Source organism: Malaya genurostris, chromosome 3, assembly GCF_030247185.1.
Source record: "Malaya genurostris strain Urasoe2022 chromosome 3, Malgen_1.1, whole genome shotgun sequence".
Taxonomy (NCBI): Eukaryota; Metazoa; Arthropoda; class Insecta; order Diptera; family Culicidae; genus Malaya; species Malaya genurostris.
In genome coordinates, this window is record NC_080572.1 from 170,906,856 (window position 1) to 170,922,423 (window position 15,568).

Genomic DNA, 15,568 nt, shown 5'->3' on the forward strand with positions numbered 1-15,568 from the left:
GCGAAATGACCCTTTCGGCGAAATGACATTCGGCGAAGTGACCCATTCGGCTTAGAACAATTTCTATTAAGCAGCATGTTCATCTGTTATGCCAAATGACTGTTTTGCCAAATGACCATTATGCCAAATAACCATTATGCCAAATAACCATTATGCCAAACGGCGTTATGCCAAACGGTATTATGCCAAACGACTTTATGCCAAACGTGGTAGCCCCGTCACCCAGCAGCTAGGGCAGTAGTCGAAACGCACTTGGCTTGTGTGCAGTATCCCGCACTATTTCATCTGTTGGGTACTGGAGCGTGTTCTACACATGTTCCAGACAAGCGTAGTTGGCAGAACGTCTCCCCGGAAAGGAAAAGGGTAAAAGTTTGAGTCCTTCCCTCTACTCTTTCACAAAATTTTCAATTTACGACGTTTCACCTCCTTGGGACGGCTGGGCCCCAACAATAGTCGGAGAAGGGAATATTATATTTAAAAAACGGTGAACGACCAAAATGATTAAAGGTAAAATAAATCACATGAAAAAAATAAAATTGCTGTATCGCGTCGAATAGTCAAATAGGGTGCAGTAATGAGACGTTTGTTTCCAACGTATAGTGAAATTGATTAAATTAATTAAAAAATGAATATTTATATTAAATTTTAGATCATCCACAGCGTGTATGAAATCTTCATTGTTTTCCAAAACCGTAGGAGAGAATCAGCTCAATCATGCACCTAAACCTAAGGACTTAAGACTCCTCCAACAACACCTATTTCACTTACACCAACCACCAAGCTTCAAAAATATTCGGAACGGTATTTTCAAATAGCTGTATCTTCGTTGATACTGAACCGATTTTGATAATAGATTTTGATTAAAATTATTGCGATAGATTTTAAGCTTCTCGACAACGATGGCGCTTTGCAAAATAATGCTTTGGTGTAGAGATGGTCGGGTCTCGGGTATTTTACCCGAAACCCGACCCGTACCCATACCCGACGGGTTTTTGGTCGGGTACGGGTAAAAAATTTTATTTTTAATCGGGTACGGGTAATTTTTTTTATTTTTGATCGGGTACGGGTCGGGTACGGGTAATTTTTTTTATTTTTGATCGGGTACGGGTAAATTTTTTTGCTGATCACTCGGGTACGGGTCGGGTATAAGAATTTCTATACCCGACCATCTCTACTTTGGTGTCAGCAAACCGTATGTCAAAACGATCACACACACTAAGACATTGTGTTAACGGTATTAGTGACAATTTTATATTGACAAACATGGCTAGATTTCGCTGTGCGCTTAAGGTGATATTGCTATGGAAAATAATTCAACTATAAGCGTATGTGTCAAGTTAAGGTTTATTTTAAGCAAGGATATACCTGCGCTACCGAAGCGTAGGGTGTTTCGCAACAAAATTTATACTACTAGGTATTACTAGTTTATTATAAGTACAGCTTTTATTTATCTTTTCTAATAAGATAATAATGGCCATTATGTCACACAGAAAACCTATTGAATAAAACTTACTCACACGTAGTACAAGTGTACTAAAGTTACCAGATCAAACTAAAAAACAGGAACTATTTGATTACTTATCGCGGATTCATCCGTAAATAGAATGCGATCACTATTTGTGCTACACTGTTCCTTCCTACTCGATCATAAAATTACCAAACAACGAAAACAAATTCTGAACGTTCGTCAGCTGACATTTTCTTCTTGTCTCATTGTAATAACTGGCTGTAACAAAATAAAAGCGTATTTTGCGATAGTGATTTTGGTGACTATGGTGAAGGTATACTATAACAAGTATCTACTATTATACATCAATTGCGACAAAGTTTCTTGATAAGAAAAAATGCTGAACTTTGAGAATATCAATATTATCAACACTGGAAGTACCGAAACTATCATGACGGCTGACTGTTTACTATTGAAGTGAACGCAATGCAGATAGTTTAAAAATTTGATAGTTTCCGTAAAAGTGGCTGAAGCATTAAATTTACAGACTTTACCGCTGTTTAGAAGTCAAACGCTGTCTGTCGCATCCGATTGATGCTGCACTTGATAGAAAACCCATTCTTCCATGAAGGATGGCACAAACGCGGAGCACTTAGTAAAACTAACCTTTGGTGATAATTTGGAAAGCTGTTCTTCATACATTTCAAGCGATTCGGGGCAGCTGACTCCATTACCCTAACGAAGTAAGAATAATTATTAATCGGTAAAGGTCAATTTCGATTTAAAATATTTACGTGTGTCATGAATTTGCCGCCCGCTTTCAAAACTTTGAAAGATGACTGCAGGATTGTAAGAATAAACTCCCAAATTTCTCCGGTTGGTGTATCCGAAATGGGAATATCGGTTAGATCCCCGAAGACGTAATCAAACTTTCGACCTTCCTTGATATATTTGTTTAGATAAACCATACAATCGCCAACAATGATCTCGTAATTGTCACTTTTGCGTTTCTCCAGTACGTCACCACAGATGGAATTCATGTACTTGTTGCACGCTTGCATCACCAGCTCGTCGATCTCCAACATCACGACGTGGTTGGGATTCTCTTTAAGCAGCTCATAAAGCAACGCACCATCGCCACCACCGAGAATGCAAATCTCTTTATCTTTGTAGTTTTCCACACCTCGACGCATCAACGTTTCGGTGTAGATAAGATCGGCTTCAGCAATATCTAATGGGAGCATGAGATAATGATAATTTGGCTTCAGAAACAGGAGGAAACTTACTTTGCAATTCGTCTAGGACAAGCATGTTGCCCAGACTTTTTGAGTGAACGATCTGAATTTTTTGAAAATCAGATCGTTTGTCGTAGAGTACCTTATCGATATCATACTCGATTACGCGTTCATCTGAAAACCAAAAGAAAAAAAAAACGTTGAATAATACTCATAGATATACAATTTAACGAGTCATGCAATTTTTTGAAATATAATGAATAACTAAAACAAGGAAGTTACGGTGTTTCTAACTGTGGTAGCCACATTTTGCAGATTTGTACATTTTCAAATGTTGTTTCAATTTATGTGATAACTGTGCTCACCCGTAGGAGTACGTCATGTATGTTATATTGATTTTGAATATAGTAAATAATAGACATAACGATATACTGCGAAAGGAGTGCAGAAATAAAAAGTTGGATTATCCAGGGTTGAGAGATCCCTTACTAGTACAATAACATAAATTTTCGATTGTTCCTATAGCGTCTGGAATAATAAGAACTGGATTTATGTCTGTAACAAAAAGGTAGTGTTGTGTTTTATGGTAATCGATTCATACAGCTAAGCAATTTGGTGTACACAAAGCAAAGTCCTGGCATTATATTCCTTGTATGGCAAGTGCTACGATCATATTGACACTAAGAATCCTTCCAGGTTGGGATTCGAACATACGACAACTGGCTTGTAGGACCAGCGCCTAATGCATTCAACCGCTAACCCGGGTTCGGTGTACATAGAAGTCATTATTGTTGTGGATGTTTTCTAAGATTCACTATCTTCGAGATGAAGTGAAAAGTAACAACCTTGGCGAACGCGGTTTGATTTTTTTTGTCCACTTCGTTTGGATCTCAATCGAAATAAAAATTCCAGATGGTCTATAATACACTGCTCCGCGGTGTTAATGATCTGCACGACCTGAGTTTTTTTGCTGATGTGTCATCTATTGATGATGATGGTCCCGCCTCATACCCCTACAAAGGTGTGAACTGTAAACTAAACTAAATTAAAAACGATCTGGTTAATCCAGCAGTTAACGAATCTTCTTCTAAAGAGCGACTGAGAACGAGAAAACATTCAAATATTTCCAGTTTACTATCCAGGGTTAGTCAAGAAAATTTCCAAAGGGCTGGGGTCCAATAGGAGATTGATAGTACCTATTATCTTCCTCCGAACAGTACCAGCCTAGATGCCGTGTGGAATCCGACGGAAAAAATGAGCCAAGAATAGATCCACTGGGTTCCTGCTTCCATGTCGTAAAAGGCGACAATTGCAGCAGTATCTTCTACATTTAAGTTATTAAACATTTTCAACGTTTCACTTCTGATTGCTCTATTCTAATAAATTATCTCTTCATTGAACTTATCAATTTGCGGCTAGCTTCAAAGAAAAGTTTTATTTGGTATGTTTTCTTTTTCCATGTTATTGCTTGTCTTTCAAGATTATAAATTGAATGATACAAACCAACTATTGCATAATTTCGTTAATATTTCAAAGGTAATAACAGAGATAACATATATCGGAATATTGAATAAGTAGGAAAAACCTTTTTCAATCCACCTAGTGGTGTAATGATGCCTTTATCATATTACTTATATTTTCAAAAATATCACCAGAAGATTTTGCGAAGAAATTTTTTATTCGATCTTAAATAAAATAAGAAACTTTCTTTGGGTATGAACTAACATAACCTTTTCAAATTGTAAACAGTTATCAATGTTGCACGTATTCTTCGTGTAACTAATTTATTCACCTATCCTCGATTCGAATATCCTGTCTTCGAATATGCCCGTCTCGAACAACGTTGAACTATTCACTGCACGAAAGAGAGAAGGGTGAAAATGAATAAGCAATAATCGTAGAGAACCGGAATCTACTAATACATTCTTCGCTGTTGGTATACATCGTGCATGTTCGTTTTATACATTCGTTTTCGTTTTATATCATTCGTTCATTTACTTTTCTCTTCGAATTGGTTCGAATAGCGTCACTGCGATGATCGTTGGATTTCATTCTTCGCGAAGCATTCTTCATCTAATAAATTCATCATATCTCGTGAGGTAACAGCAATGGGGGAGTGCTGGGATATGGTTCATCACATACACATAAAACTACGGTATTAATGCAGGGGAAAACCTCCTAATTTGCTTGTTTCGAAGACAGCACGAACGATCATCGCGAATTAGGTTTTGACGATGATCGCTGCATGAATATTCGTTCCATATTCGCGTTAGTCATTCGGGGGTATGCTCAATGTGAATAACAAATGCAAGAAATAGATCTTCGTGCGAGCAACAAAGCAGCGTCGGCTTCATTCGCACCCGAATATACGGACATCCCGAATTTCAGAGCGATTATCGAGCAAAGGAGAAGGGAAGCGAACGAGGATCATTGGCGAACGTTGCATTTTCGTTATTCGAGCAACATTGACAGTTATGTCATGTAAATAAGATTTTTTCTTTATTTTGCATCGTCGCACTAAATGATTCTCTTTATCCTGATTTTGAATGTTTTGACACTCATCTGCATCTGAGTTACGGTTTAGCCATCTCTGAGAAAATTGAGTTAGATTATTTGTCACACACACATACACACACAGACAGACATTTTGTGATCTCGACGAACTGAGTCGAATGGTAGATGATACGCGGCCATCCGGGCCTCGGTTGTAAAGTCGGTTTTCACAACGATTGCATAGCCTTTCTATACGAGAAAGGCAAACATATTTGTTTGTTTGATAAATTAATTTTTTCTCGGTAGCCGGCTGCCCAGATCAACCAATATAATTTTAATAAATAATCAAAACAATGAAGCGGAAATAATAAACAATCAAGTCGCGCGTGAAATCTGTTGACCTTTGTTTGGAGATTTGATATGATTTTATAAAAAAAAAATTAGAGTATGTCGGTACAATGAATCGAATATTTAGTCTAAATTCGATTAACTCGTTTATTTTGTAGCAGGTGATTCCACTTAGAAGAAATAGGGATTTTTTTAGAAGAAATAAGGAAGCCATCATCATCATAATACAGAACAGAAAACAGCCTTGTGTCTTACTTGGAAGTGAAAAAAAAATAAAAATAAAAAAATACAATCTGAGAAAATCAAATACAATTGTTGAGTAAATAAAATTTCACAAATTCATTTGAGATTTTATTACGGAAGTTTACGTGTAAAATACATAATACGATTCAAAATTATTTTTTCATTCCTCATAACAAAACAAAATATCAAAAATCAAAATAAATTTGACTTTCGAATTATTTTGTCAAAATAATGTATAAAAATCTTTTGATTCGATGATATTCCTATGCTCACAATGTTTGTTTAATTCTCACGTAATATTGCAGTCCTCCCGAATTTTCTCTCGGCGGCCCTGATTATACCTATGCAAGTCACTTCCTCTTTCAATCCGATCACACAAATAATGGCAGCATGCCATTTAAGATGTTATGGTTAAATAATAAGCTCTTTGCTTCGCTGGAAGCCATTGTAATGCATCCAATAGAATATTAGAGGAAGTATATCTATCACATTTTAAAATCAATTCGCATAACCATATTTTGCAATCACTGTCGTCTTAATATTTGCGTGTTGTTAGCAAGGAACAGAATCGATGACCAGAAGTCAATGTGAGGAGAAATGATCGATTTATACAGGAAAACTTCACTACTGGTCGTTAAATCATTTTCTAACCGGCATAATACACCGTACTTTTTGGCAACATTCTTAATGGCACTGTTAACTTCAACTTTCTAATGCGAGCCAGAGAATATAAGTTTTCGTTTAAATGTTCTATCAAATAAATAGCTTTCAATAACAGTATAGGTTTAGAAAATGTGTTGAAAGCGCTCTTGAGATCCAATAACACTGCAAAAATTGTCTCTTTACTTTCGGTTTTTCCTTCCTTTTTTCCAAAACAAGGTTTAAAGCGATTTCGTAAGAGTGACTCTTCCGATATCCAGATTGTTTCGGTATTAGCGTATAGGTCTTAGGTAGCTGTTAGAGTTCAAATAGTTGATCAGCTGATCTTTGACAAGTTCCAAAATACCGGTTACAGTCTATTAGTCTAGCTATTTGATCCAAGTTTCATCAACAGTTACCAATCGATGTCAAAAGACTCGATTCAGTATGAGCATGGCTTAACGCGTTTCTCAAGTCGCGATCGTGTTTTTGGACCGAAATCAGAGAGCGAAAATGTGTTTTTTTCATACTCAACAGAATGCTAAACACGTAAACAAAAATCGGCTGTCAAAACAAAATACACTTGTGTGTGTATGTGAGAAAGTCCCAAGTCTACGTCCCGGAGGCCTAGTATCATATATCATTCGATTCAGGTCGTCGAGTACGCAAAATGTCTGTATGTGTGTACCAAAAATATGCACTCGATTTTCTTGGAGATGGCTTAACCGATTTTCACCAACTTAGATTCAAATGAAAGGTTTTTTGGTCCCATTGTCTCCTATGGAATTTCATCCGGATCGAACATCCGGTTAGGGAGTATGAGGGTAAAATGCGCAACAAAATGAAAAAAAAGTTCACTCGATTTTCTCAGAGATCGCATAACCGATTTTCTTCAACTAGATTAAAATGAGAAGCCCTATAGTCCCACAACCTGCTATTGATTTTTTTTGTCGTTTATTGAATAATGCTGATAGGTAAACTAAAAAATGTTCAAACAACGAATACTGCGAATTTACCGCCCAAAATTAAACTATGTCAACCGATCGAAGCGCCACCTGCATATCATTGTCGGTGTTATCAGATTTATATATGTGTGAAAATTTACAAGTCAATCGTGTGATTCAAGCTGAAAATCTAGAATTGGTTTGCAGCAAACCCATCCGCGAGTGTTGTTTATTTTATTTAAATTTTTTAGTAGTGGTCATCACGCGTTTTAAAGCAATGCGAATTGGAGAAAACAAGATACTGGTGAGATCGTTCCTTAGAGATATTTAACATTTTTCTTATTTTCGATATTGGTCAGCATACAGGGGTCCATGCCGTTAACACAATGTGAAACTACGTACTATTCCCAAGCAAGTTATTTCAGAAAAACATTTTGCAAACTTAATTGGTTCTGGTCAAAAACGGAGTACCAACACACGGGTGGTCTCTAATGCTAGTGCTAGTGATATTTGATTAATTCTACTAAAATACTGTTTCACTATTTTGATTTTCCAAATATATTGATGAGTGTACTGACAAGATTTGATTTGAACGCAAAAAAAATCGATTAGTTGCCGATCAAACCCAAAACAGTTTTCAAACGTTGTTGAACTGAAAATCGAGTCCGTTTCGTGGTTTTTATATCAGGTTGGCTCAAATCTCCGTTGTTAAGTGCCAAACCAACACAGTTTCGTGAAAACTGCTTGTTTGATAAAACTAGCCTGGTTCAGTTTTAGTTTTCTCAAGCGAAAACGACGAATGTATTCTAATTCAATCTGTATTGTTATTGATTACTATTACACTAGAACTATGAACTATGAGTATTTATAATTGACAACATTGACATTGACAACATAACATAAGGTTATATGTATATGTATACTGATGGATTACTCGCTACTATTTTAAATCGTTGTATTGCTCCTTTTGCAGGACCGCTTAGCACTTTTTTTAATTGATCGTTCGAACTAGCGAAAATTTCCACTTGTATGGAAGCAATCATTCATGTGTCTCGTGTTCAAGAATGGGGATCGACGAAATGTGGTAAATTATCGCGGGATAACCAGTATCTCTGCTTGTTCCAAACTTTTTGAAATGATCGTCAGTGGGGCTATCATAGATTGTGCAAAGAACTCCATCTCATTCGACCAACATGGATTCATGCCAGGACGATTAGTTGCAACTAATTTAATAACGATTACGTCAAAGTGTATCACTTGCATGGAGACTAAGGCACAGATGGATGTCATCAACACGGATCTAAAAGCTGCTTTTGACAAAATTGACTATAAGATACTGTTATGCAAATTATCTCATCTCGGGATTTCTGCTCAGCTTGTGTCCTGATTAAACTCGTATCTTTCTGGTGGAATTTTACGAGTGAAATTAGATAATAGCACGTCATCGCAGTTTTCGAATATTTCTGGAGTTCCACAAGGCAGTAATTTGGAACCATTGCTATTCACGCTGTTTTTATTGATGTTTCATTGGCTTTGAGAGATGGTTTCAAACTGTGCAGACGACCTAAAATTGTATCTCGTAGTTCGAACTGTGGAGGATTGTCGGCGAATACAGAATCATCCAACTCTTCGTCGATTGGTGCAGCGTAAATAAACTTTTTATCAACGTTCCAAAGTGTCAGGTGATCACGTTTCATCGTAATATGCATCCTGTTAAATTCGGCTACTATACTGGTGGTTCAGTTCTGACTAGAGTGAACCAGGGGAATGATTTGGGAATACATTAATATCAGCGTTACGTCATATGGGATTCATTTCTAAAATCGCTAAGGATTTCAAAGACCCACACTGTTTGAAAGTTTTGTACTGTTCACTGGCTCGGCCAATCCTTGATACCGCATTAGTTGTTTGGTTTCCTTATCCAATTCGTGGGGCTCGATTTTTTCTATTCATCAGCTCACCTCATAATTTTCGATGCAATCCGTAAAATGATGGTAAAGATGAAACTCATCGCTGATCTAAACAAACACAATCACTTATACAGAACACCGCTGACATCAAATTATGATGGTATTGATGATCTCAGTTCTGATTTCGTAGCATCTAACTCTCATTCCTAGTTTTAAAAAGTGAGTACTGAGTTTGGCATCACCGTACCGAGCTACACCGGTGAGTGTATGCTTAAACCACAGAGCTGCCAACACAGCCCAGATTTTCGGTTTTGTTTTTGCTGATACTCAAAACGAGCACGAGCATTAATGTACGAATACAAAAGTCGAACCGTAGCGTGATGTATACCATAAACGATTGAATTTCATGTCTCGAGCTAAACATAATTGGCTACTGAACCGAAAGCGTTTTCCAGTATACGAAAACATGAGTTGAGAATTGGATTGAAATGGCATCGATTCGAACGTTGGCCGCCCATGGCAACTCTGGTGGATGGGGAATACAAGCGAGACAGTGTCATAAGAATCTGATTCAATGTGTTGATGTACAAGCACATCAAATCACAACCAGCGCTGCCAACTATACCGATTTCTCGGTATTTATACCGATTTTTGGACTCGATACAGGAATACAGATATGCTCTCTCAAAATACCGATATTTCAATTTTCATACAGATAAATACCGATTTTCAGTTTTTGTGTTGGATTCCATAGGGGTAAACCAGGTCGAGCGACCTTTTTTTTTTTTTTTTTTGTCGCAAAATCAGTTTTCGCACTAAACTGATGTTTGATTTTTCGAGAAAGATATTGTACAGATAGTTTTTTTCGCCAAATACAGATTTTTGGAAAAAACAGTTGACAGCACTGATCACAACTCACAAATCGTCTCTTAGTGGGTTCTATTATTTGATGTGCACTCAGCGCTCATCTACTGATTGCTTAACACTACGATGTTGAGACGATGTTTTCTCTACACAAATGTTTACCCAGCTACTCAAGTAGCTGTGATGCTTCTGAAACCGATTTACAGGTGAGCTGAACTCAGTGATGATGAAGTACGGAGTTGATTATTGCCAGCCCTGAAACTGGCATAACCAAAGTCGGTTTTTGCCTTTCTCATATAGAAAGGTTATGCAATCACTGTGTGTGTGTGTGTGTGTGTGTGTGTGTGTGTGTGTGTGTGTGTGTGTGTGTGTGTGTGTGTGTGTGTGTGTGTGTGTGTGTGTGTGTGTGTGTGTGTGTGTGTGTGTGTGTGTGTGTGTGTGTGTGTGTGTGTGTGTGTGTGTGTGTGTGCGTATGTGTGTATGTTACGTTTTTTTTCACTAACTTTTCTCAGAGATGGCTGAACCGATTTTCACAAACTTGGGTTCAAATGAAAGGTCTTGTAGTCCCATACAAAATTCCTTAATATCCCGACTTCCGATTCCGGAGTTATGGGGTAAAATGTACAAAAAAATGAAAACATGTTCTGCAGCTTTTTTCATAGATGGCACAACCGTTTTTCAAAAACTTAGGTTCAAATGAAAGGTCCTGTCGTCTCATACGTAATTCCTGAATTTCATCTGGATCCGATTTCCGGATCCGGAAACATAGGGTAAAGTATGTTAAAAATTATATACCATCACTGAAAAGGGCGAAAAACCGTAAAAAGTTTTTTAAATCGATCTCAAATCTTTTCCAATTAATAGTTTTTATCGGTAGACGGTCAAACAAACCGATTTCGGTAATTCTTTTAGGAATCGAAGAAAATTTTTTTGAAGAATACCAGTGTTATATATGATGGTATGATCGATATGAGAAAGGCATCATTACACCACTAGGTGGATTAAAACAGGTTTTTTGACCATCATATAAGTTCTTCAAATTGTAATACTACTAAGCGTAAGTTTGGAAGAGTTTCATACATTTGTTGCATTGTCACTTTAAATGAGGGTTTGTAGTTTTTAAAGCTCATCACCTTACTGTACCACTAGAATTTAAAATCCTTTCATATGAATTTATGTTCATAAAAATCGGTGGAAATTGAGTGCATATTTTTCTCTTTTTATGCGCATATCACCCTGTAATTCAGGAATCGCAAGTCGGATTAACATGAAAATCAAAATTGTTATGAGGGAAAGAGAATGAGACCTTTTTACGAATCTATGTTTGTTAATAGTGGTTCAGCCAAAGATAAATAAGAAAGACATGTATGTCATTTAGGGGTTATCCTATTTTGTGCATTGGGCACATAACCAATTTCTATACTTTATGTTTCGTCTTCGACTCGTCAGTACAGAACAGTTTATGTTGAACTGTTATGTAACCTAGCAGCTCAACATAAACCGCTAGGCAGACATAAAGTTTCTGCTACATACAGAACACTTTTTTTTATTTGCACCGAAGTGCAACGTCTTTACTGTCGTGCCGAACGTAAACGAGTTTCGACTTAAACTGGCCGATTCAGGTGATGGTCATTTAGGGGTTATCCTATTTTGTACATTGGGCACATAACCGATTTCTATACTTTATGTTTCGTCCTTTATGTCTGCCTAGCGATTTATGTTGAGCTGCTAGGTTACATAATAGTTCAACATAAACTGTTATGTACTGACGAGTCGAAGACGAAACATAAAGTATAGACATGTATGTGCTTACAAATATTTAAAAAAAATCTGGTTCGTTCTCGGTACTTTCTAAAAAGACCGCACTCACCGCTTGGTGGAGCACGAGATTAATTGCATTGTTATCATTTCGACCAAAGTGTGCGATAAAATCTCAATATATACAAATGAGCAAACGAATCGAAAGGGTTCTCACGGTTTGACATTTGCATTATGAATGTGATGATGGGAACTCAGCAGTGCAACCAATTTATCACCATTGGTGCCAGTTTCAGGGAGGACCGTAGATGTGCGCCAAAAAAGATCGTGACTGTCATGTCTGCAAATTCGTTTGTGGTTCAGCTATCTCTGAAGAAAGTGAGTGCAAATTTGCGTTATACACACATACACTCAATTTTTTCTATGGTCAATGTATTGTACGTACGTTTGAGAATAAGAAACACAATTTTTATATTTTCTAGTGATTTGCAAATAGCAATTACTTTATGTCGGCTAAGTGAATTTTTTTGATATGCGAGGTGACAGTCCAACATGATTTTCTAATGCACTGGTGAGCCGAAGGTGAAACGTGCAAAATGAATGTTTCTTATACAACAATACTATTCAAAATGACGAACATATCAAGCATCTTCCGAGACTGATTTTGTTTTTAGATAACATATTTATCGATTAAAAATCGATTTTTCCCAAAGTGCCCCCCTTAAACACCAAAGGCGGCACCTATTGAACAATAAGTTTAAAAATGTACCCACAAATATGTGGTTGAAGGTGTCTACACAACCTAAGTAGTGTATATACTACACCAACTCGTCACAGCATGGTCTTATTCCTTAGGATTATTTGCTTTAAACAATTACTAAGTTCACACCAGCGGGTTACAATGTTTATAATAGTTAAATAAGGAAATTTAACTCCATTATGCGAACAGAGTATAAAAACAAAATATAAACAAATTTGTCTATGTTGAGAAAGGTTTTTAGGGCATTTACATCTTTGTCAGCCCTTCTTAATCTGGCTTCCTTTAGACACCAGACGAACGAACTATCACATACTGAGTTACAGAATGGGCACTGGATTCGAAGTTGTCAGTATGTAACAGGTATTTAGTAAACAAAACAATGATTAAAAACTACTTTAAAATATAGATGTCGAATAAATATTTAATAAATGTTCTTACCTGCTGTCGGGAAGTACTTAGTCAACGGTCCACGTTGTAAAGTCGGCAAGGACTGACCGTGATTTAGTTTCAAGTTCAGTACCAGACTGTTTTCGAGCTCACGTGTTTGCTGTTCGGTGGTATTTTGGGTGGTGGTGATTGGAACAAAAACATCATACCAACGACATTTGGTGATTTGATAGGTGCGCATTTGATAGGAGATAAGAACAGGAAACAATAAAGTAACCGAAAGCATGGTATTTAAATGTACAAAAACAGTACCAAAACTGGCAATATTGGAATAAATTTTGTTCATATTTTTAGAGTAACTTTCAATTAGCTATTAATTTTGAATATTACTTCCAACTTTGGTAATGTGTGAAAGGGAAAATGAGAATCCAAAGACTCTCCAACGTAAAAAGAGGCAGGCGCGGATCTAGGAGGTTAATTATGCGAGATTTGTGCAGTCGATGTAAAAATGTCACATTCCTACACACTATAAAAAGACTAACAATGAGACCGTCTTTATAGATTGCAAATGGGACGCCAATCATTACCCTTTAATTCTCAGGTTAGAGTAAGAATAAGTCTAGATCCACCCTTAAGATAATAATTATTGCGTATTTCGTGGTGAAAACGATATGAAAAGGTGAAGCAAAAAAATGTATCTCAACACGTTACCTGTTAGCCTCTCGCAGTGCTATTAACGCATTACAAACTACAGAAAAAAAACAAAGGGAAAATTTTTGTACACTCAAAATCACTACCTTGATAGGAAAGAACCGCAAAAAGCAGTCTCTACTCTCGCAACATGGAGTGTTTTTCTTTCATTGAAATGACATATTAGATCGATCAAGTTGGGGAAAACATGCTGAGTATGGAAGGACCCAATTTAACATTAGTTATGCTACGCTACCAATGTTGCAATAAGCAGCTTGCATCTGTCGTTTTTTGTTATGAATGAAACGTTAGAGGGAATCGTATTTATTCTGTATGAAATGGATGATGCTAGGCTAAGTAAGACAAGAGGAAGAAAAATAGTAGTTATATAGAGAATTTTTTTCTAACCTGAGCTTGTTAAATATACGTCAATATTACTGCCCCTTTTTATCGGTGGAAGGTGCTTGGAACGTTTTGCTTCCAACTTTAGGCGTAAATTATTTTCTAGCGATTTTATTTGCTACAACCAGTAATAATATGGAATAGTTAAAACGTTATACTGAGAATGGCGAAATGCAACTTGAGGATGTTTAACAACAGCCAAATTTGTATCGTACTGTTAGTTAAGTGCAAATATCACAAATTTAATGGTTTTGACAATCATTGGACAAAGACTATTAAATGAATCCCGTTGATACGTAACATGAACGCGTCGCTAACATTATCGATTTTTCACAAATTCTATTTCTGTTTCTCTTCCGTTGAAGGCTGTGGTCAATCATCCAATTTTATGAGTTTCCATAGTATAAAAATTTCAAAATATGGACACTCGTAATAAATAATACATAAAAAGCGGAAAATATTTAATTAAATAGCTAAAATGATAAACAAGCAAGAATAGAGCAGTAGAACCATACTTCAAATGAAATTTTAGGCGGCTCGCGCTCTGCCCGAAAGTACTCGATGTTGATCGTAATCAGACCCTGGTTGAAGAACCTGATGGTTGTGACGATTCCACCGACCGTAGTTAGCATACAAAGGTATCCATCCTCCGTCAGCATATCGTAGGTAATCTTCAGTCCCGGCAAATATTTTTCCAAGTGTTCTCTACACAGCTTGACTATATCTTTGCGAGACACCTCGTCACTTATGCGAGTTGGATCTAGTGAAAAATCTAGCAGCACCGTGTTCGCCGACATTTCTTTTGATATTTGACTGTAGACACGAAAACCACAATAAAATTTCACTGAAAATCTCGCCCTCGCCTCTTTTCCGTTTTATATTATCCGACGATCGAGACACACATGTGCAAACGAAGAGCTAGCATTTACGACACGAACGGCTAACGAATGAAATAGCGCGACCCGGTAAAAGCTTGCATAAAAATCATAAAACTGTATGAACATGTGACGACCAGCATAAAACATAAATGTCAAAATCTGCGGTGTGAATACACTCTAAAAAATTACACAAATCAATTTAAAAAACAACTTTGAAATCTGTCTGAATCTACAACCCGCTTGTGAGAAATTCTGGAAGCCGACAAAAGTCTGGTAAAATTCTGGCTGCTTCAGCAGGCTGAAGTGTGTCATTCTCTCGCCACGTCACGTCTTGCAAATATTGAAAAAAGAGTCAGTTTTTTACTGCTATTGTCTTTTCTTTATTTGAAACGCGAGTAAAACGCTGCTGAGATTGCCAGTTTTTTGTTATAGTTTTCAGATTTAAATTTTACAACTGACATAAACGTTGTCTGAGTTCAAACAAAATTCAGAGTTTAAAAAGGGTTTAGGAGAAGTTAGGTGAGAATTGCAGGTTTACGAAAATTTATGTGGGATTGTGCGGGACAGTGT

At 36.8% G+C, this 15,568-nt stretch overlaps 1 protein-coding gene across 2 annotated transcripts; it reads right to left on the reverse strand.

Annotated features, from left to right (window-relative positions):
* Window positions 1–1,326: 1,326 nt before the first annotated feature.
* LOC131435569 (spermine synthase) lies at window positions 1,327–15,114 on the reverse strand. Of its 2 annotated transcripts, none has more exons than XM_058603594.1 (5): window positions 14,636–15,114; window positions 13,080–13,188; window positions 2,734–2,856; window positions 2,242–2,678; window positions 1,327–2,182 (listed from the first exon to the last, which is right to left on the reverse strand). In XM_058603594.1, the coding sequence occupies exons 1-5, from the start codon at window positions 14,915–14,917 to the stop codon at window positions 2,015–2,017; spliced, it is 1,119 nt and encodes a 372-aa protein (XP_058459577.1). In that variant the 5' UTR covers window positions 14,918–15,114; the 3' UTR covers window positions 1,327–2,014. The 2 variants fall into 2 exon arrangements, with proteins under 2 accessions (XP_058459577.1, XP_058459576.1); XM_058603593.1 differs by lacking the exon at window positions 13,080–13,188 and adding an exon at window positions 14,127–14,238.
* Window positions 15,115–15,568: the final 454 nt, after the last annotated feature.

Bases quoted from the DNA above. Each gene is read 5' to 3' on its own strand.
- LOC131435569 (XM_058603593.1), bottom strand. From the start codon at position 14,917: ATGTCGGCGAACACGGTGCTGCTAGATTTTTCACTAGATCCAACTCGC. The intron at 2,679-2,733 runs GTAAGTTTCCTC...TGCTCCCATTAG, and splicing joins TGTCCTAGACGAATTGCAAA to ATATTGCTGAAGCCGATCTT. The intron at 2,183-2,241 runs GTAAATATTTTA...TTACTTCGTTAG, and splicing joins GCGGCAAATTCATGACACAC to GGTAATGGAGTCAGCTGCCC.